Raw genomic sequence first — 22,085 nt, forward strand, 5'->3', positions numbered from 1 at the left:
TCACAAGGCCATTCTACAGGTAAGGAAACGGAAACAGGGAAATAAGGAACTTGTCCACGGATACACTAGAAAATGCAACACCAGGGTTTGAAGCCACCCAGTCTAACCTCAGAGGGCACAGGTTTGAACTTCACACTGTCCTGCTTCTCTACCTGATACGTCATGCCTTTTCCACTTAATCTTACCAGCATGGAGTCACTACAAAGCTTTTCAGCAGCTGCCACTTTGTTTCTCTCCATCTTCTAATGCAGGCGTCCCCAAACTTTTTACACAGGGGGCCAGTTCACTGTCTCTCAGACCGTTGGAGGGCCGCCACATACTGTGCTCCTCTCACTGACCACCAATGAAAGAGGTGCCCCTTCCTGAAGTGCAGCAGGGGGCCGGATAAATGGCCTCAGGGGGCCACATGTGGCCCGAAGGCAGTAGTTTGGGGACGCCTGTTCTAATGGATTTGTTTTTCTCTTTGGAGACAGCAGAGAGAAAATGAAGAGGGGAGTTTGGCCCCAAAAGGCTCTTCTGATCATTCTCCCTCTCCCAAAGGCCTGTGGCTCATTTGAGTCTGTCCCAAACCATCTCTTGCATTTAGGGGCTTAAGTGCACTGTGGCTATTTACATAAAACTTTATTACTTTAAAGTTGTAAAGGCTCATTTTGTGTTTTCAACCTTCCTATGTTGATTGTTAGGCCCTTCACTTGTGTAAATAGACCACTAGGCAGGCTTTGCGTGGGCAAGTGGGCCAAGTCCGAGAAAGGATTTAGGCAAGGTGGGGACTGGTTATATAGGTTGGGGTAAATGGTCAGTTAAAGGTGGTAATCGATTTTAGGGAGGGGGAGGGCATCACAGGATGCATGGTCACAAGGGTAGGGGTTATTCATTACAAACAGGCATGATCATAAGAGTGGGGGTTATTGCAAGTAGAAGGGTGGTTGCAAGTAGAGGGGAGGGTGAGGCAAGTTACATAGTTACAGGGGAGCGGGTCTTGAGAAACCCAGTGTCCAGGAGGAAATTTCGAAAGGCTGAGCAGGAATGATGGTTGCAGGTTGCAAGGGGGAGAGCAATTAGTTGAGGCAGGAACAAAGTTGTTTCACTTCTCTTTGTGGCCATCTGGTTACTTCAGATTTTCTGGCTCCTGGGGACCATCCAGATGTGTACATTTGGGTCACCAAGGCTATAATGGCCAGGCCTGGACTTTGAGGCCTGACACTGACAAAGCCAGTATTAGATCCTTATTTATAGGTAGGGGAGACATTCAGTGAGATTAAACGTTTGGGCAATTTTCACTTCTCTGGCAATGGTTTCTTTGCCAGTTAAAAGAGGCAGTTGAACTACATATTATTTGTAACAACAAAACATTTATCATTCTGGACCTGCTCAGGCGGCAATTTGGAAGCAAGGTCAGTTTTATAACTCAGATGTGTCTCCACTAGATCACGATGAGAAAACAAAGTCCGGCGCTCTCGAGGCAACCGGGAGCTTGACCATTAGGTCTGCGCAAGGGCAAAAGAGGAGAGAGTACTGTGCAGCCGCGGAACAGACTTTGCGGGCGGTGGGGAGGTGTTTTTGGAGCGAACCCGGTAAAGGAAGTGTGCTACACCATTAAGAGCCCCACTCCCGGCTGCCGCGAGGACGGTGCAGGGTCATTCGCGGTTGAGCTGCCCCGGGCGGGCCAGAGCCTTTGGATCTCAGGTGACCGGCACAGGTGGCCGCGGGGTTCGAATCTGCTTGTTCCGGCGGTGGAAGAGACGGGCCGGCGTTGGCCGCTGTTGCTAGCAGCTTGAAGCCCAGGGTCGGGACCGATGGCGATGGCGGCCTGGGCTGCTTCCAGCTTAAGCAGGGCCGCTGCCCGATGCTTGCTGGCACGAGGCCCCGGAGTCCGGGCGGCTCCTGCGCGCGATCCCCGGCCCTCCCAGCTAGAGCCCTGGGGCTGGGGCGCCGCTTCGGGCATGGCGATGCACCTCACTGCGGCTGTCCCCGCCGGGCACAACAAGTGGTCCAAAGTCAGGCACATCAAGGGTCCAAAGGACGCCGAAAAGAGTCGCATCTTCACCAAACTTGCTTTGAACATCCGCCTGGCGGTGAAAGGTGAGAGACCCTGACCGTCACCCACCGCTGGCTGCCGCTGCCCTCTCAGTGCCTACAGCCTCGCTTGCCTCTCGGAGTTGGGCCCACCTAGATCTCCGGCCCTTCACTTTATTTTCCTTCCCCAATACCTGCCATTGCCCGCCTCGTAAATCCTCACAACAACTATCTATGTTGGAGGTCCTCACTCACCTTTCCAGACGCTGAGCATCTAGCCAGTTTGTCAGAGAGGGAGCTGCTCTTGAGAAGAGAAGCCGGTAAGGTAAAGTGACTTCATCCTAGTGTAGCCGGGTACTTAATAGAAACAAGTCCTAAGAGTCAGGGCAGATGTGTGTCTCTCCTGAAAAGACAAATCAACCCCTTTGAAGTCGCCTCAAGTAGCATATTGGTTGTGGCAGGGGCACTGAGTGAAGCTATTACTTGTTTAGGCCCCAGTCTGCTTCATTAATGTTTCCCCAAGACGTATGTCCTTGGAAGGTAGTTTTGCAACAGTGTCTTTTCTCCCTAGGTCACCACCCTAAAAAGGCTTTTTTTCTGTTTAGGGTCAGACATCTGTAAGAGTAAAGGAAAAGTTCTGTAGAAAGCATGGACTTTGGGCTGGGCACAGTGGCTCAGCCTGTAATCCCAGCCAAGAGGCAGGCGGTTCACTTGAGGTTGGGAGTTCAAGACCAGCCTGGCCAACATGGCAAAACCCTGTCTCTACTAAAAATACAAAAAAATTAGCTGGACATGGTGGTGGGCAGTGTGCCTGTAATGCCAGCTACTCAGGACCCTGAGGCAGGAGAATTGCTTGAACCCAGGAGTTGGAGGCTGCAGTAAGCAAGATTGTACCACTGCACTCCATTCCTGCCTGGGTGACAGAGCAAGACTCTGTCTCAAAAAAAAGTATGGACTTTTGAGTCAGGAAAACCTGGTTTCTTTCACTGACTAACTTATGACCTTGAACAAATGGCTTAACTTTGCTGAGTTTCTGTGAAACAAAAATAATACCCACCTTGAAGTTTATGGTTTATGGCACATAATAGGCATTCAGTTAATGTCAGTTTACCCCCTCATCTCATGCCTCGTATTTGTTTGCTTCATTTTCTTCAAAATTCTTGATACTAAGTTCAAGCAACTTTTATTTATTTTTTTGACAGAGTCTCACTCTGTCACCCCGCCTGGAGTGTAGTGGTATGATCTCGGCCGACTGCAGCCTCTGCCTCCCAGGTTCAATCGATTCTCCTGCCCCAGCCACCTAAGTAGCTGGAATTACAGGCACTGCCTGCCACCATGTCTGGCTAATTTTTTTTTTGTATTTTTAATAGAGATGGGGTTTCGCCATTTTGGTCAGGATGATCTCGATCTCCTGACTTCTTGATCCGTCCACCTCGGTGTCCCAAAGTGCTGGGATTACAGGTGTCAGCAACTGTACCCAGCCAATTTTTTTATATTTTTAGTAGAGACGAAGTTTCACCATGTTGGCCAGGCTTGTCGTGAACTTCTGACTTCAAATGATCCACCCACCTCAGCCTCCCAAAGTACTGGGATTACAGGCATGAGCCACTGCACCCAGCCCAAGTTCAGCCAACTTAATTGTGTATATTTTGTGCCAGGCATGGCATTGTTACTACAAAGATGATGAGATAACAGCCCCTACCCTCAGATTATGATGTCATGTGAACATTTCAGTAATTATGCACAAAGTAGTAGAGTAAGAGCAGTAATGAGTCCAGGAAGTATTGTTACCATCTATGTTCCTTCTTCATCTGACACAAAGTGGAGATTGCTGAAACCTAGCAGAATGAAAACCATCCATAAAGACAATGAATTAGAAAGTTCTGACCGGGCACAGTGCCTCATACCTGTAATCCCAGCACTCTGGAAGGCCAAGGTGAGTGGATCACTTGAGGTCAGGAGTTTGAGACCAACCTGGCCAATGTGGTAAAACCTTATCTCTACTAAAAATACAAAAATTAGCTGGGCGTGGTGGCAGGTACCTGTAATCCCAGCTACTCAGGAGGCTGAGGCAGGAGAATCCCTTAAACCTGGGACGGGGAGGTTGTAGTGAGCAGAGCTCACACCACTGCACTCCAGCATGGATGAGAGTGAGACTCTGTCTCAGAAAAAGAAAAGGGCCTTTTCCGGCCAGACGTAGTGACTCATACCTGTAATCCTACCACTTTGGGAGCCCTAAGCAGGCAGATCACGTAAACTCAGGAGTTTGAGATCAACCTGGGGGACATGGTGAAAATGTGCATCTACAAAAAAAGAAAAAAAAATTACCTGGTTGTGGTGGTGCACACTGGTGTTCCCAGCTACTTAGGAGGCTGAGGCAGGAGGATCGCTTGAACCCCTGAGGTTGAGGCTGCAGTGAGCCGAAATCATGCCACTGCACTCCAGCCTGGGTGACAAAGTGAGACTTTATCTGAAAAAAAAAAGAAAATACTTTTCCAAAATAATTCTTCAGGCCAGGCATAGTGGCTTCTACCACTTTGGGAGGCCAAGGCGGGTGGATCACCTGAGGTCAGGAGTTTGAGACCAGCCTGGCCAACGTGGCAAAACTTCATCTCTACTAAAAATACAAAAATTAGCCCAGCATGGTTGCGTGCACCTGTAATCCCAGCTACTTTGGAGGCTGAGGCAGGAGAATTGCTTGAACCCAGGAGGTAGAGGTTGTAGTGAGCCAAGATCGTGCCACTGCACTCCAGCCTGGGCAACAGAGCAAGACTTCATCTCAAAACACAAATAAGAAAAAGCAAAATACTTCTCCATATCCCACTGAAACACTAGATAAGATATTCTAAAGTAACTGAGAGCAAAATGGTGATTTGCCACTCCTTTGGCTTGGTGGGGCTGGAAATCCCTTTTTTTCTCCTGTGTTGTAATGAGATGTCTTTGCTCACTTTTTATTTTTTATTTTTAAATCTCAGAAGGAGGCCGCAACCCTGAGCTCAACAGCCACTTGGCCAATGTCTTAGAGGTATGTCGCAGCAAGCATATGCCCAAGTCAACAATTGAGGCGGCGCTGAAAATGGAGGTGTGTACTGTTTGACATGCTTGTTATTCATCAAAGCCCCTATAGGGCCCATGTCTGGACGGCCACCAGACACACCTTAAACTATCAGAGAGGGCTGGGTGCGGTGGCTCACGCCTGTAGTCCCAGCACTTTGGGAGGCCAAGATGGGTGGATCATTAGAGGCCAGGAGTTTGGAGACCATCCTGGCCAACATGGCAAAACCCCATCTCTACTAAAAATACAAAAATTAGCCCAGTGAGGTGGCACATGCTTATAATTCCAGCTACTTGGGAGGCTGAGGTGGATGATTGCTTGAACCCAGGAGGTGGAGGTTGTGGTGAGCTGAGATCATGCCACTGCACTCCAACATGGGCAACAGAGCGAGACTCTGTCTCAAAAAAAAAAAAAAACAAAAAACAGATCAGAGAGAAGGGTAACAATGTAGTTGACACCCTCGAGCTAGCGGCTCCTGGGGGCTCTCTGTCCTTGGTCATTGGTTCTAGGAGCATGACTGGGAGTAGGATGCACAGACAGCATGCAGGGCCATATAGCCCGGGACCGCTCAGCCAAGTTGCAGGGAGATGAGGTATTACAGAAAGAAGGGGCAGTGTGGGAGAAAGCCCTTATGTTAGGTTAAGGAAGGTTTGTTTTTCAGATGTTTAAGCCCTAAAGGAGAAAAGCTAGTAGAAAGGAAGAGGGTGGATATGATAGAGATGGTGGGAGGGGCAGGGATATAGAGTCCAGGTGAGGGTACACCTTTCTCTGGGGCAGGTAGGGAGGCTCTGAGGAGGTAATAGTTATCTTCATAGCTCATAGTTACTAAGTGCTTCCTGCAGGCTAAGCATGGATTGAAAACTGTGTATGTTATCTCATTGAATCCTTAAAACCACCATCAGTAGAAACTGAGGCACAGAAAGATTAGGTGACTTGACTCAGGTCACATAGAAAATGACAGATTTGAAACCAGATAGACTCCAGAGCCTGCGCTCTAACTGTTATACATACTGCCTTCATGTAGGCCATGGTACAGAGAAGGTGGTGGAGACAGCAACTATTTCCCCCACCTAGTGGCCCTTCCTTTGTGAAAGAGGAAAGGAGAAGTCATCAGTTGAGAATTCTTGGAAAGGTGCAAGACAGGGTGCTTGGGGTGGGGAAGACTGAATACATGGACAGTGGATGAGCAGAGGCACAGAAGGTCCAGAAGAGTTTAGTCCCTAGAACTCTGCATGAATTGTTTGAATTTTGAGACCATGCTGTTTTCAGCAGCTCTGATGATAAGCCCTAGGTGTGTGATTTTTCACAGCAATACTCATAGCCTGGGGTAGAAGCCTGGAGACTTCACCGATGGGTTTCTTGCAGGATGGGAGTATAGGAGGATGAGTCTGAGTGGGAGTGGCTGGGGAATAGATGTGGCATTTGGTTAGGGATGGTAGGAAGCAAAGCTGAGAGATGGCTGGTGGATTGTTCAGGGACCCGACAAACAGACTCCTTCCAAGTTAGGGGTAGTACTTCCTGTTACCTCAAAACTTGGTTCTAGGGTCTCCTCTTAAGAGGGTGGGGACAGAAATAAAGATTAAGTGCTCAGGCTCCAGCCTAGAGAGCCTATCCCATGGAATTAGTTTTGTGGTACTTGTGGTTCTGGGCTGACATGTGGGAGGGAATTGGGAAACAGGAAAACGTGCTTGTGTTGTTTATTGCAGAAAACCAAGGACATTTATTTGCTGTATGAAGCTCGAGGCCCTGGTGGCTGTTCTTTGCTCATTGAGGCGTTATCTAACAATGGCTCCAAGTGTCAATCAGACATTAGACATATCCTGAACAAGAATGGGTAGGTATGTGTTTGAGGGGAATGGAAGTACTGTTGATCTCTGCTAGTGTTTCAGAGTGCTTTTTTTTTTTGAGACGGAGTCTCACTTTTGTCACCCAGGCTGGAGGTACAGCGGCACGATCTCTGCTCACTACAACCTCCACCTCCCGGGTTCAAGCAATTCTCCTGCCTCAGCCTCCCAAGTAGCTAAGATTACAGGCACCCACAGCCACACCCAGCTAATTTTTATATTTTCAGTAGAGACAACAGGGTTTCACCACGTTGGCCAGGCTGGTCTCACTCCTGACCTCAGGTGATCCACCCGTCTCAGCCTTCCAAAGTGCTGGGATTACAGATGTGAGCCACCACGCCTAGCCATGTTTCAGGTTTTAAGCACACTTCCTCCTTAGCAGAGTCCAATGAGTTAATTGACTTTTCCTTATGTGTTCTGTACTAACAGGATTCCAAAGACTTGTTCATCAGGTGTAGAAGGGGATCTTTGTCCTATCTTCTCTATCTGTAGCCATTTAATGCCCAGGTCTTAAAAATGCTCCACCAGGCCTGGGTGTGGTGACTCATGTCTATAATCCCAGCACTTTGGGAGGCCAAGGTGGGCGGATCACAAGGTCAAGAGGTCAAGACCATCTTGGCCAACATGGTGAAACCCTGTCTCTACTAAAAATACAGAAATCAGCTGGGCATGGTGGTGTGTGCCTGTAGTCCCAGCTACTCAGGAGCATGAGGCAGGAGAATCGCTTGAACCCGGGAGGTGGAGGTTGCAGTGAGCCAAGATCGTGTCACCGTACTCCAGTCTGGTGACAGAGTGAGACTCGATATGAAAAAAAAATGCTCCACCAAGACTGGCATCTTAATGGCACAGGAAATAATGAGCAAAGTCTGCTTCCTCCAAACTGTAATCAGGGCAGAAAATTGACTATGGGGATATTCTTGGACTGTTCCCTTACCCAGCAGCAGCAGCTGCATTTTCTCCTTCAGGAAGTGATCTACTCCATGTCTGTGTGTATCCCATAGGCTAGGTGAGAAAGAGATAGCAATAGGATGAGGAGCTTTATGGAGGCTGAGTGTCTAAAGGCATCCACTCATGTGAGCCTATTTCCTTCACTGTCAGAGGAACAATGGCTGAAGGAGCTCGTCACTCTTTTGACAAAAAGGGGGTGATTGTGCTTGGAGTGGAGGACAGAGAGAAGAAGGCTGTGAACCTAGAGCATGCCCTGGAGCTGGCAATCGAAGCAGGAGCTGAGGATGTCCAGGAAACTGAAGACGAAGAAGAAACAAAGATTTTTAAAGTAAGCATGAAAACGTGTTTGGTGGGCTTCTGGGAGGATCCTGATAGGTGCCTTACCCATGCCTCTTGGATTCTTCCTTCCTGTGCCCAAGGGTATATAGGTGAGACAAAGAGTTCACATATTGTACAAACATTTATTTATTTATTTAGTTATTTTTTGAGACAGAGTTTTGCTCTTGTTGCCCAGGCTGGAGTGCAACGGCGCAATCTCGGCTCACTGCAACCTCCGCCTCCTGGGTTCAAGCGATTCTCATGCCTCAACCTCCTTAGTAGCTGGGATTACAGGCACATACCACCACGCCCAGCTAATTATCGTATTTTTGGTAGAGACGGGGTTTCACCATGTTGGCCAGGCTGGTCTCAAACTCCTGACCTCAGGTGATCTGCCTACCTCGGCCTCCCAAAGTGCTGGGATTACAGGTGTAAGCCATTGCACCCGGCCTCTACAAACATTTATTAAGTGAATACTGAATAGGGCCAACTCTAGTGAGGACTATGAGAAAGAGTCAAAACATTGAAAACGATGTCTCTATCAGTGAAGAGCTCAAACCCAGTGATCCATTCCAGTATTGACATTCAGGACTTCGCAACCTCCTGTGTGGCTCTGTCTCATTACCTCCTGGTTCCTCACCTCCTGACTTTCCTTTATCCCTAGTTTATTTGTGATGCCTCTTCACTGCATCAAGTGAGGAAGAAGCTGGACTCCCTGGGCCTGTGTTCTGTGTCCTGTGCACTAGAGTTCATCCCCAACTCAAAGGTGCGGCTGGCTGAGCCCGACCTGGAACAGGCCGCTCATCTCATCCAGGTGCTTGGCAACCACGAGGATGTGATTCACATCTATGACAACATTGAGTAACCAGACTATATGTGCCCCCGGGTTCCTTCCTAGAAATGTGGCAGCCCGTTCCAGCACACAGGCAATCTCTGAGAGTAAAGCCGGTGGGAGGCTCAGCAGGCCAGAAGGCCTAAGGCCAGGACTTAGGACCTTGAGGCCAAGGGAATCTCACTTAATGGGGCCTCTTCATCAGCTCTGCTGGTGCCTCAGAGCCATCTGGATGAGTATCCCGACACCCTCTTGAATGCAGGACAGGAACACATAGCTGGTCAGACTCTGATGTTGGGTAGTTGGCCTCTGTGGGGATTGGAAGTGCCCTGAGGCCCTCTGTACTAGTAACTGCTCTTAATAATAACAGTGATTATTGGTTGCTGCATTGCTGTTGTATGGCTCTAGAGTTTTCCTGAGTTTGTGTCCAGCTGTTGGGATCCTCTGGACTAACTTTCAAGTCTTTAGGCTTAGCTCTACTACTCCAGTCCCAGGATTGTTTTTGTGATTGGCCATAGACATGTAGCTGTATCCAGGCACTCCATGGTCTAATCCTGGTCTTAAGGACTAAACCTGTCATTCATTCATACAACTAGTATATCTGGAACACTAGCTATGTTCCAAGAACTGTACTTACCTAGAGCATAAGGTGTTCAACTGGTGCCCTGTGTTAGATCCTGCTCTAGAAGGTAGGACCTTAACATGGGACTGCTCTTTATTGGAGCTGCCCCAGGGCAGTGTGAGCTGCTGTGCAAGCATCTGTTGCTCTCTTTGTGTGACTCCCATGCCCTTCTTTCACTGAACAGCTTAAGGTTCTAGCCCAGTAGGAAATCAAGTGCCAATGATAAGGGACTTGGCAGTGGCTCACACCTATAATCCCATCTACTCCAGAGGCTGAGGCGGGGGATCACTTGAGCCCAGGAGTTTGAGGCTACACTGAGCTATGATTGCACCATTGCATTCTAGCCTGGTGACAGAGTGAGAACCCTGTCTTTTTTTTTGAGTCAGGGTCTCACTCTGTGGCCCAGGCTGGAGTACAGTGGCACAATCTCGGCTCACTGCAGCCTCGACTTCCTGGACTCAAGTAGTCCTTCTACCTCAGCCTCCCAAGTAGCTGGGACTACAGGTGCATGCCTAATATGTATCTTTTTTGTAGAGATGGGTTCCACTGTGTTGTCCAAATTGGTGCTCCTGAGCTCAAGCGATCTGCCCACTCGGCATCCCAAAGCGCTGGGATTTCGGCCACCCAAAGCATGGTGGCATGAGCCACCATGCCTGGCTGAGTGTGTCTTTTTTTTTTTTTTTTTTTTTTTTGAGACAGTCTTGCTCTGTCACCCAGGCTGGAGTGCAGTAGCATGATCTTGGCTCACTGCCACCTCCACCTCCCAGGTTCAAGTGATTCTCCTGCCTCAGCCTCCCAAGTAGCTGGGATTACCACCATGCCTAGCTAATTTTTGAATCTTTAGTAGAGACGGAGTTTTGCCATGTTGGCCAGGCTGGTCTTGAACTCCTGGCCTCAGGTGATCTGCCCACCTTGGCCTCCAAAAGTGCTGGAATTACAAGCATGAGCCACTGCATCCACCTCTGTCTCTCAAAATAAATGAATAAATAAATAAATAAGATAAGGGACTTGCCAGGGCCTGCTTTGCCTGGGTCCCTGTGCATTCTGAGATTGGTCAGAGTGAACCGGTGAAAAGATTGGGCTGTTCTCAAGAAGGGCTACCACAAGCTGGTTTTGAACGCTTCTTGGTTCTCAGAACAACCAGCCCTAGATCCTTTTCATCTCTGATGCCAAATGATGTGGCACTGAGAACTGAAGAGGAAACTCGAACAGAAAGAAGAGTGAAGGGCTGAATAAGAAGCCTGGCGGCGGGGAAATACAGCCCTTGGTACCTTTTGCTCCTGATAGTCACTTCTGTGTTTAGAAGGGCCAGGAATGCCCACCTCCTGCTCCAGAGCCAGTCAAGCATGTCAGCCATCGAGTGGCTTTCTGATCCCTGTTATACAGTTATTTATAAATTATTTAAGCCAATTCTGAGTTCAGGTATTTTCCTGAAGGAGCCTCAGGTAAATAAGGATGGCAAAGAACTGAAACAAAATTTCCTGTAAATGACAACTTCAGCTTCTAAGAAAAACATTACTAATTCCACATTGATGTCAACAGCTGGAAAGCAAGGGCTACGAGGAAGAAAACCAGTGAAATCATTCATGGTCATGCCATATATGAACCTCATTTCATAATCATTATACTGCCTGCAATTCTTTAGTTTTTATAGAAAAAAACTTGCCCAAATATCTGAATTGCTTATCATTAAAAAAGAGCAAGTTGGCTGGACACGGTGGCTGACGCCTGTAATCCCAGCACTTTGTGAGGCTGAGGTGGGTGGATTGCAAGGTCAGGAGTTCGAGACCATCCTGACCAACATGGTGAAACCCGATCTCTACTAAATATAAAAATTAGCCAGGTGTGGTGGCACCCGCCTGTAATCCCAGCTACTCAGGAGGCTGAGGCAGGATAATCGTTTGAACTGGGAGGCAGAGGTTGCAGTGACCTGAGATTGTGCCACTGCACTCCAGCCTGGGTGACAGAGCAAGGCTCTGTCTCAAAAAAAAAAAAGAGCAACTTTATGTTTATATCAAACTTCACAATTTATAAGATACTTTCAAATGTTATTTATTTGATTTTCCCAACAAACCTATAAAATACTTTGAGCAAGTATTTTATGCACAAATGATCTCATACCAAGCAGGTAAGAACAGGTATAATACAACATCTTATACTGATACACTTTGATTTATAAAATAGCTCTTTTGGAAATTAATTTCAAGGAATCTGATCATTTATAATCTGAGAAATCTGTACTAAGGGAGTCGACAGGAACTTGGCTAGTCATGCGAATAGATCTCCTTTAATCTAGTAGATATAATTTGTTAATATGGATTGTTCATAACCAATTCTCTTACATCAAGACATGCGTAGTGTTGAGACACAGTAAAGGCGCCTGTGATGATGTACTGACCCCTAGTGGTGCCCTGCAGTCTCTCTCCTGCAGTTAATAGGAAAGGCAGAAATGAACCCTTGAATTTGTTCTACCATCTCTAGATCTGGTAAAGAGACCCTCAGCTAGTCAAATAAAGATGTTTATGCTGAGGTATTATGTTGCCACTAAAACTTACTTTTCAAAGAATCTTTTGTCAGAGAAAATGTTTACAATATAACATTAAGTGGGAAAAAAGATACAAACTATATGTATAGTGTTGTCCAAATTTTGAAATAGATATGCATATATATATATATATATATTTTTTTTTTGACATGGAGTTTTGCTCTTGTTGCCCAGGCTGGAGTGCAATGACATGATCTCGGCTCACCACAACCTCCACCTCCCGGGTTCAAGCGACTCTCCTGCCTTTGCCTCCTGATTAGCTGAGATTACAGACATGCGCCACCACATCCGGCTAATTTTTTGTATTTTTAGTAGAGATGGGGTTTCTCCATGTTGGTCAGGCTGGTCTTGAACTCCTGACCTCAGGTGATCTGCCCTCCTTAGCCTCCCAAAATGCTAGGATTACAGGCGTGAGCCATCGTACCCACCCATATTTATTTAACATATTATATATATGAACTTTTAAAAAAGGCTAGAAGAAAGTGTTCTAAAACATCAAAACTGGTTATCTCAGGGCAGGGATGTTATTACTGAGTTTTATTTTCAGTAATCATGTTTTCCTTTCTTTCTTTTTTTTTTTCTTCAAGAGATGGGGTCTCCTTGTGTTGCCCAGGCTGGTTTTGAATTTCTTGCTTCTAGGGATCCTCCTACCTCAGCCTCCCACAGTGCTGAGATTACAGGTGTAAGCCACTGTGCCTGGCCTCCATGTTTTACTTTTATCAAGCAAAATATTTTAAAAAACAAAAACAAAAGCTACTCTCACAGCATCTGAGAGTCTGGGAGTCAGGTGCACATTAAAGTCAGAGAAATGGTGTCTGGTGCTGGCTTGGCTTGCTTTGCCTTCTTGGTCATTGTCTTAGCAACCTAAGATCACTCAAGGCCTTGAAGCCACCTTGGGCTTACCTTCAATTGTCCTTTTAGTGGGATAGAAGTATCTTCCATAGGCTCTGTTCACAGTCTTGATTCCTATAAGGAACACTCTTATGCATGGCTGCCTCCCCTCTGCTAGAGGCCCTGAATGAATCAAAGAGGAACAGTAAAGGCTCTGCCTCCAACCAACTGTGGAAATTCAGCCATGTGGTTGAGTTATTTTTTTTTCTCTGAAACTTTTTTATTTATTTATTTTTATTTCTTTTTAAGACGGGGTTTCGCCATGTTGGTCAGGCTGGTCTTGAACTCCCAACCTCAGGTGATCCACCCGCCTTGCCCTCCAAAGTGCTTAGATTATGCCTTCTCTGAAACTTATAGCAATCAATACAGCATCAAACTCTAAGAGGCCCCAACTCCCAGACGTCTTTGAATCCCCTAAGACGCTTCTAGAGACATTCTGTGAAGAGAAAATAAAAGTAAGACTGGCAAAAGGGAATGCTATGATAGATCCAAGTACTATTTTTCTTCTCTTTCTTTCTTTCTTTTTTTTTTTTTGAAAAGTGCATGTGTGTGTGTGAGACAGGGTCTCATTTTGTTGGCCAGGCTGGAGTGCAGTGGCACAACCATGGCTTACTCAGCCTCAACCTCTCAGGCTCAAGCAATCCTTCCACCTCAGCCTCCTTGTACGCCACCATGCCCAGCTGTTTTTTGTTTTGTAAAGATGGGGTATTACTATGTTGCCGGGGCTGGGCTCAAGTGATCCTCCCATCTCTGCCTCCCAAAGTGCTGGGATTACAGGTGTAAACCATCAGTTGGTGCCACACTACTCTTGACTAAAATTATTCTATGGCCAGCCAGAGAACAGGGTAGCATTATTCTTTTTATTTTTTGTGTATGCCCAAAAGGTAGCATTTATTATCTTTAAAAAGGCAAGCCTTACAGAAATAAATAACAACAAAATCCCATTTAATTCTACCTCCTAAGATACAACCACCATTAATAATCTATATTATTCCACTCTTGGGAGCCAGTCTGCTAGGGACCAAATTCTAGCTCTGCCAATAGCTAGCAACCTTGGAAAAGAATTTAACCTCTTTGTGCCTGCCTCTTTACCTGTAAAATGGGAGTAATGATAGTACCTATTACATGGAGCTGTTTTGAGAATTAAATAAGTTAATATATGTTAAGCACTTAAAACAGTACCTGGCAATAGTAAGTGTTCAATAAATGTTGGCCTTTTTCTCACTAATTGTGAATGAGCATTTTTTGTTCATTAAAAAATTCTTTTGGCCACGTATGGTGGCTAATGGTCTCAAACTCTTGAGCTCAGGCAATCTGCCTGCCTCAGCACTTTAGCAGGCCATTGCCTGAGCTCAAAGAGTTTGAGACCATCTTGGGGGCAACATGGTGAAACCCCGTCTCTACTAAAATACAAAAAATTACCTGGGATTGGTGGTGCACACCTCTAATTCCAGCTACTTGAGAAGCTGAGGGAAGAGAATTGCTTGAACCCAGGAGGCCGAGATTCCAGTGAGATTGCACCACTGTACTCCAGCCTGGGCCACAGAGCGAGACTCTGTCTCCAAAAAAAAAAAAACAACCATTTTTAAAAATTGTGATGGGGGGCCGGGCGCGGTGGCTCAAGCCTGTAATCCCAGCACTTTGGGAGGCCGAGGTGGGTGGATCACGAGGTCGAGAGATCGAGACCATCTTGGTCAACATGGTGAAACCTCGTCTCTACTAAAAATACAAAAAATTAGCTGGGCATGGTGGTGCGTGCCTGTAATCCCAGCTACTCAGGAGGCTGAGTGAGGCAGGAGAATTGCCTGAACCCGGGAGGCGGAGTTTGCGGTGAGCCGAGATCGCGCCATTGCACTCCAGCCTGGGTAACAAGAGCGAAACGCCATCTCAAAAAAAAAAAAAAAAATTGTGATGGGATCTTGGCATGTTGCCCCGGCTGGTCTTGAACTCCTGGGCTCAAGTGATTCTCCTCAAATGCTGGGATTATAGGTGTGAGCCACATTGCCTGGCCACCATTTTTTTTTTTAAATAGAGACAGAGTCTCAGTATGTTAGATAGGCATATCAGGGTCTTGATATGTAGTTTTGAACTCATGGCCTAAGCAATTCTGCCTCAGCCTCCCAAAGTGTTGAGATTACAGGCGTAAGCCACCACACCTGGCCTGAATGAGCATTTTTTGAAACTGAAAAGTGATCACACTATACACTTTGCTTTAACCTTTTGTTTTTTTCACTTCACAATATATCCTGGTTACCTTTTAGTATTAGTATGGAGAAGTCTCTTCATTTTTTTTAATAGCTACATAAATTTTTTGTTATTAATATGTCATAATTTAACCAGTCTCCTATCAATGGGTATTTGGATTATCTATTTTTAAAAAGATGCTAGGGCCAGGCACAGTGGCTCACACCTGTAATCCCAGCACTTTGAGAGGCTGAGGTGGGGAGATTGCTTGAGCCCAAAGAGTTCAAGACCAGCCTGGGCAACATGGCAAAACCCTGTCTCTACAAAACATACAAAAGTTAGCAAGGCATGGTTGTGTGCACCTGTAGTACCAGCTACTTGGGAGGCTGAGATGGGAAGATTGAGTCCAGGAGATCAAGGCTGCAGTGAGCTATGACTGCGCCACTCCACACCAGCCTGGGTGATGGAGTAAGACTGTGTCTTAAAAAATAAAAAGTAGCCAGGTGTGGTGGCATGTGCCTGTAGTCCCAGCTACTGAGGAGACTGAGACAGGAGGATCCCTTGAGCCTGGGAGTTTGAGCTTGTGGTGAGCTATGACTGCGACACTGTTCTCCAGTCTGGATGACAAAAAGATCTTGTCTCAAAAAAGAATTTTCATTAAATCAGGTGACAGATTTGTTGAATTTAAAAAAAAATGTTTACACCAAATCTACTGAGCTATTCCCTAAGAGAACTGTTTTATTTGTATTTATTTTTCCCTATCTTATGTCCAGGTGTCCCCATGTTCTTGAAGTTAAAAAAGGAAAATGTGCAGCTGGTTTGTGATTGGGCTGCTCAGTGGGACCAGTACTTTCTGAGACCCTGAGCACTGGGGGAAGGTATTTCCAGGTGCTTACTCAAGGATATCCACTCAGTGTAAAACCAGGGGAACAGGCTCGAGAACTTATAACCCAGCTGGGAAGCTTCACATGGTGAAAATGAAGAATGAGGAGAGAAACCAACATAGGGAAGATCAGCCAGGTGTGGTGGCTCACGCCTGTAATACCAGCACTTTGGGAGGCCAAGGCAGGTGGATCACCTGAGATTAGGAGTTGGAGACCAGCCTGGCCAACATGGTGAAACCCTGTCTCTACTAAAAATACAAAATTGCTGGGCGCAGTGGTTCACACCTGTAATCCTAGCACTTTGGGAAGCTGAGGTGGGTGGATCACCTGAGGTCAGGAGTTCAAGACCAGCCTGGCCATCACAGTGAAACCCCATCTTAAAAAAAAACAAAAAAAAAACAAAATTAGCTGGATGTGATGGCACATGCCTGTAGTCCCAGCTACTCAGGAGGCTGAGACAGGAGAATCACTTGAACCTAGGAGGCAGAGGCTGCAGTGAGCTGAGATCACACCACTGCACTCCAGCCTAGGTGAGACAGAGACTCTTTCTCAAAAAAAAAAAAAAAAAAAAAGAAAGAAAGAAAGAATATAAAATACTGCATATACCTAAAAGGGAACATTATGAAAATTACATTCAATTACTAACATCTCTATTTGAGGTTCACTTACTCATTTGACAATTATTTGTTTTGTAATATGCTATGAAAGATGACAGTCATGCTCATTTGAAAGCAGCTTCTGTCTTTCTGCTTAATTTGGTTGTTTTGTTTTGTTTGAGATTCTGGTCTTGTTATCTAGGCTGGAGTGCAGTGATAGGATCGTAGCCTTGACTGCCTGAGCTCAAGCAGTTCTCCCACCTCAGCTGCTTAAGTAGCCTGGACTACAGGCACACAACACCACACCTGGATAATTTAAAAATTTTTTTTTGTAGAGACAGGAGCTAACTATGTTGTGCAGACTGGTCTTGAACTCCTGGCTTCAAGCAATCCTCCCTCCTTAGCCTCCCAAAATGTTAGGATTATAGACATGAGTCACCACACCTGGTCTCTTTATGCATATTTGGTTAAAGACAATTATTAGAGAGCAGGACACGTGCTTTGATGAAGAAAATACTGAGTGCTCTGAGAGCATGTCTGAGGGCCTTTACCTGGACTTGGAGGTAGCTCTCTGGGAGAATCTCTCAAAGGCTTCTTGGAGGGAATGCTGTTTAGGCTTAGTTCTTCCCTGAAAGAATGGAGGCGGGAGCAGAAGTGAGGATTTCATACAGAGAACATACACATGCAGAGGTATATAGCAAGGGAAAGTCATATTTCAGGAATTGCTCATGGTTCCATGTGGCTGGACAATAGAATTTGAATAATGGGGTTAACTATTATTGTTAAGGTGGGAAAGGGAAGGACTTGTGGCTGGGGAAGAAGGAATGTGTACTTAAGAAGGACCTTCTTAAGTACATTCACATATTTGACTTATCCTAAGGGTGATGGGAATTGTAAAGCTTTTAGGGAGGGTATGGCAGAATCAGGTGTCCATTTCAGAAAGATCACTCTGTGATGTGAATATATGTTGAGAGGCTGTTATGCTTAAGTAATGCAGGTAAGAGATTTTGGTGGTTTGAACTAGGGTAGTGAAAGGGGATGGGAGAGGAATGGACAGATTGGAGACTTCTTTCAGATTGGCTGTAGGGGAAAGGACATGGAGAGAAAGAGATCTCTGATCATTCGAAGATATCTAACTTGGGGAACTGGAGATGGACAGAGGAAAATAGAACTATGAGGGAAAATGATTTCAGTTTGGACCCAGGATTCGAGGTTCCTGTAGGACACCCATGTTTGTAGAGCTCAGAAGAAAGACCTCTTTAAGCTAGAGATACAGTTGAGATTCTGGAATCCTCAGCACATATGATAACTGCAGTGTGGGAATGTTTGAGATGGTTGGTTGAGACACAGACAATGCAAATTAAGGCACAAAGAAGACAGTTGTAAGAAAGGTAGAAGGTAAATCAGAAGGTTCTTTACAGCTAAACACTCAGGTAGATTTACTACAGTTCTCTATATATGAGGCACTATTCTAAGTGCTGGTGATAGAGCAGTAAGCTGAACAAAATTCCTGCTCCTGCATACTTTATGTTTGTGGTAGTTGGAAACAAATAAGTATATAATTTTAGCCACCGAGAAAAAAAGGGAGAAATACACAAATACAGAATGACGCAAAGGGCCAGGTGCTCACGCCTGTAATTCCACCACTTTGGGAGGTCGAGGTGGGCAGATTGCCTGAGGTCAGGAGTTTGAGACCAGCCTAACCAACAGGGTGAAACCTTGTCTCTACTAAAAATACAAAAATTAGCTGGGTGTGGTGGCAGGTGCCTGTAGTCGCAGCTACTTGGGAGGCTGAGGCAGGAGAATTGTTTGAATGCAGGAGGTGGAGGATGCAGTGAGCTAAGATCGGGCCACTGCACTCTAGCCTAGGTGATGGAGCAAGATTCCACCTCAAAACAAAAAACAAAAAACAAAAAAAACCCAGAATGATGGAAGGGAGGGACCATTTTAGATGGGATAATTAGAAATGACTTAAAAGTAGACGTTTGAGCAGAGACCTGAATGAATTGCAGAAATGAGAACATCTTGGGGAAGAGTATTCCAGGCAGAACAAATGGCAAGTGCAAAGGCCCTGGGGTGAAAAAACTTGGTAGGTTCAAAGCAAAGAAAGAAGGCCAGAGTAGCTGTAGGACAGTGATAGAGGGACAAGATGGCAGCAGCCAGCTCCTGTTGGGCCTGGCAGGTCATGACAAAGAATTGGGGTTTTATTCTGAGTGTGATGGGAAGCCACTGGAGGGTTGACAGTGGGCAGGAGGTGGGGTGTCATGATCCAAATTACATTTTACAGGGATCACTCTGGTTGCTGTTGGGGGATCATTTGTTGGGCTGCCACAAAGGAAACAATGGAGGTGAGATAGGAGGCTGGGGCAGTCATCCAGGAGACTAGGCGGTGGCTTGGATAAGGCGGGTGGGATGAGAAGTGATTGGATTCAGAGGTGTGTGTGTGTGTGTGTGTGTGTAATCTGAATTTTTTTTTTTTTTTTTTTTTGAGACAGGGTTTCACTCTGTTGCCCAGGCTGGAGTACAGTGGTGCGATCTCAGCTCACTGCAATCTCCGCCTCAGCCTCTTGCCTCAGCCTCTTGATTCTCTTGCCTCAGCCTCTGGGTAGCAAGGATTACAGGCATGTACCACCACAGCTGGCTAATTTTTATATTTTTAATAGAGATGGGAGGTTTCACCATGTTGGCCAAGCTGGTCTTGAACTCCTGACCTCAGGTGATATCCACCCGCTCCGGCCTCCCAAATTGCTGGGATTACAGGTGTGAGCCACTGCGTCCGGCCTGATTCAGATACATTTTGAAATGGGGGCTGAAAAGACTGCATGTTTGGATATATGGGTGTCAGAGAGAGAGAAGAATCAATGAAGATTCCTAGGTCTATACAGAGGGTCCCTGACTTACTATGGTTTGGCTTATGATTTTTTTTTTTTTTTTTTTTTTTTTTTTTTTTGAGATAGAGTTTCATTCTTGTTGCTCAGGCTGGAGTGCAATGGCATGATCTCGGCTCACTGCAACCTTTGCCTCCTGGGTTCAAGTCATTCTTTTGCCTCAGCCTCCTGAGTAGCTGGGATTACAGGCATGCGCCACTGATGCCTGGCTAATTTTGTATTTTTAGTAGAGATGGGGTTTCACCATGTTGGTCAGGCTGGTCTTGAATTCCTGACCTCATGATCTGCCTGCCTCAGCCTCCCAAAGTGTTGGGATTACAGACGTGAGCCACCACGCCTGGCCTTAAAGATTTTTTTTTTTTTAAAGGCTCAAATGTATCTGACAAAATATTATCCCTTAGTATTTAATTTCTCTTCTTAGGAAGAATTTAAATTTAAGTAATTTAAATTAAACTTTTTTCCTGGCAGGGGTGGATCATGAAAAAAAGGTTGAGAAACACTGGCCTAGTGCAAGAACATAGCCTCTGGGAGTCACACATGCTTGGTATGAATCCTGGCTCCACTACTTGGACACAGTGCTTAACCTCTCTGAGCTTCACTTTCGTTTAAATGCCCACAGTATTAGCATAATAACCTAAAGTACTTGGAAAAATTAAATGCAATGACATGTCTGTTATATTGATAAATACTAATTTTCTTTCCCCTTTATCCCCCCTTTCAAGAATAGAGATTATTATAGTTAAGGAACTCCAATAAACTAGGTAGAGACCAAGTCAAGTGGGAGTATGGGAGGCTTAAGCTTGTTGGAAGAAAAAGAAAACAGGACAAGGGGGCTGATTAAATATAGAGGTGAGTGTAAAGAAATAGGGGAGGCCAGATGTGGAGGATGATGCCTGTAATCCCAGCACTTTGGGAGGCTGAGGCGGGTGGATCACCTGAAGTCTGGAGTTCTTGTGACCAGCCTGGTCAACATGATGAAACCCTGTCTCTACTAAAAACACAAAAATTAGCTGGGTGTGGTGGTGTGCACCTGTAATTCCAGCTACCTGAAAGGCTGAGGCAGGAGAATTGCTTTAATATGGGAGGCAGACTGGATGACAGAGCTAGACTCCATCTCAAAAAATAAAAAAGGAAAAGAAAATAAACTGGGGAGAGCCCAAGGTAATTCTTATGGGATTTGACACTCAAAGGAAAGTCACCACTAAATGTTCTTAGTGGACAGTGGACAATGGCATCTAAGGAAGATTATTCTGGAGCCTGACATGCTACACTGGAACAGAGACCAGAGAAAGGAGCCTATGTTAACTGTGGTGGCCTTGGAATCTGAAGATCTGGGTGTAAAAAATGTTGAACAATGAGACAGTTGGGGAAATTAATTATGGTTCCTCTTAATTCTGAAACATCATGCAATCAGCACAGTTGTTTTGGAATGGTATTTGATGGCACGGGTAAGCAGTTAGCATAAAATACAGTATAAGCATACGACAAAACAATATAAAGGCATTTCTGTCAAACGCCTATCTAGGTAGGAAACAGACGATCTCTGGAGTGGGTTATTTTCTTTTTCATACTTTTCTGCATTTTTCAATTTTCCTACGAAAAAGCTTGTGTTGCCTTTATAAGAAAAAAGTTATTTTCTGAAAGAACCTCTGGCGGAAGTTACAGATTTCCAGGGACCCACATGGCAGCACTACCCAGCCTCGGTGGCCTGAGGAACCTAGACCGGAGGGTGTGGCCTTGGAGGTGTGAGACTCAGGGAAAGCCGGGCTGGGTGCGGCCGCTCCTGCCGGGGGCAAGAGCAGCGTCGGGACCCGAGGACCCGCTGGGGGATGGGGCGCAGAGGTGGCCGCGCGCCGGGAAGACCCTGGCCGGGCTCAGGCCAGACCGTCCCCGCTCGTTACGCATCCCGTGCAGGGCACAGGCAGGAGCAGGACGCCAGCCTGTGGAACCACCCAGATCGCTGGGGCCGCCGAAAACCCGGGAGGCGAAAAGCCCGAGGGCCCCCTTCAGCCGCTTACGCCTCACCTCGGCCCCAAAGTAGCCGGCGGGGAACTGCGCCAGCCCGCGCGTCCGCCGAGCTCTCTGCGACTGACTGGAGGTGGGAATGTAGGAGGAGCCTTGCGCCGGAGCTGTGATTGGAGCAACCAACGCCGCCCAATCTCTCCCAAGACTGGGAGACGGAGCCAGAGAGGGATGCGCAGAGGCGGGGACTCAGAGGCCTCTATGTGATTGGCTAGCAGCGCAGGGAATCGGGCGCTGTCCCGATGATTGGCAGGCGCTAAACAGCCCTCGGAAACCGCCTAGGCTTCGCCCATTGGCATCCTGCGAGAGTAGGCGGGATTGGTTCATCGTATGGTGCTGATGATTAGCTGGCGGCTGAGAGTTAGGGTGTTGGGAGAGAGCTGGGGGACGGCGGGGGCGGCTAACTTCCTTCTTGTTATTGGCTAGTGAGGTGGGTGGGG

At 46.4% G+C, this 22,085-nt stretch overlaps 1 protein-coding gene across 3 annotated transcripts; it reads left to right on the top strand.

Annotated features, from left to right (window-relative positions):
* The first annotated feature begins 1,589 nt into the window (after window positions 1–1,589).
* TACO1 (translational activator of cytochrome c oxidase I) lies at window positions 1,590–21,438 on the top strand. Of its 3 annotated transcripts, XM_074388830.1 has the most exons (7): window positions 1,590–2,082; window positions 4,992–5,098; window positions 6,778–6,905; window positions 8,014–8,191; window positions 8,846–8,995; window positions 19,023–19,083; window positions 20,092–20,234. In XM_074388830.1, the coding sequence occupies exons 1-7, from the start codon at window positions 1,797–1,799 to the stop codon at window positions 20,142–20,144; spliced, it is 963 nt and encodes a 320-aa protein (XP_074244931.1). In that variant the 5' UTR covers window positions 1,590–1,796; the 3' UTR covers window positions 20,145–20,234. The 3 variants fall into 3 exon arrangements, with proteins under 3 accessions (XP_074244931.1, XP_074244930.1, XP_003942483.1); XM_074388829.1 differs by lacking the exon at window positions 19,023–19,083 and having other exon boundaries at window positions 20,092–21,438; XM_003942434.3 differs by lacking the exons at window positions 19,023–19,083; window positions 20,092–20,234 and having other exon boundaries at window positions 8,846–9,401.
* The last annotated feature ends 647 nt before the right edge of the window (window positions 21,439–22,085 follow it).

Source organism: Saimiri boliviensis, chromosome 17 (genome assembly GCF_048565385.1).
Source record: "Saimiri boliviensis isolate mSaiBol1 chromosome 17, mSaiBol1.pri, whole genome shotgun sequence".
NCBI lineage: Eukaryota > Metazoa > Chordata > Mammalia > Primates > Cebidae > Saimiri > Saimiri boliviensis.

Coding starts and splice junctions, on each gene's coding strand:
- TACO1 (XM_074388829.1), top strand. CDS start 1,797: ATGGCGATGGCGGCCTGGGCTGCTTCCAGCTTAAGCAGGGCCGCTGCC. Junction 2,083..4,991: donor CATCCGCCTGGCGGTGAAAG/GTGAGAGACCCT, acceptor TTTAAATCTCAG/AAGGAGGCCGCAACCCTGAG. Junction 8,996..20,091: donor AGGCCGCTCATCTCATCCAG/GTGCTTGGCAAC, acceptor TTTTCCTGGCAG/GGGTGGATCATGAAAAAAAG.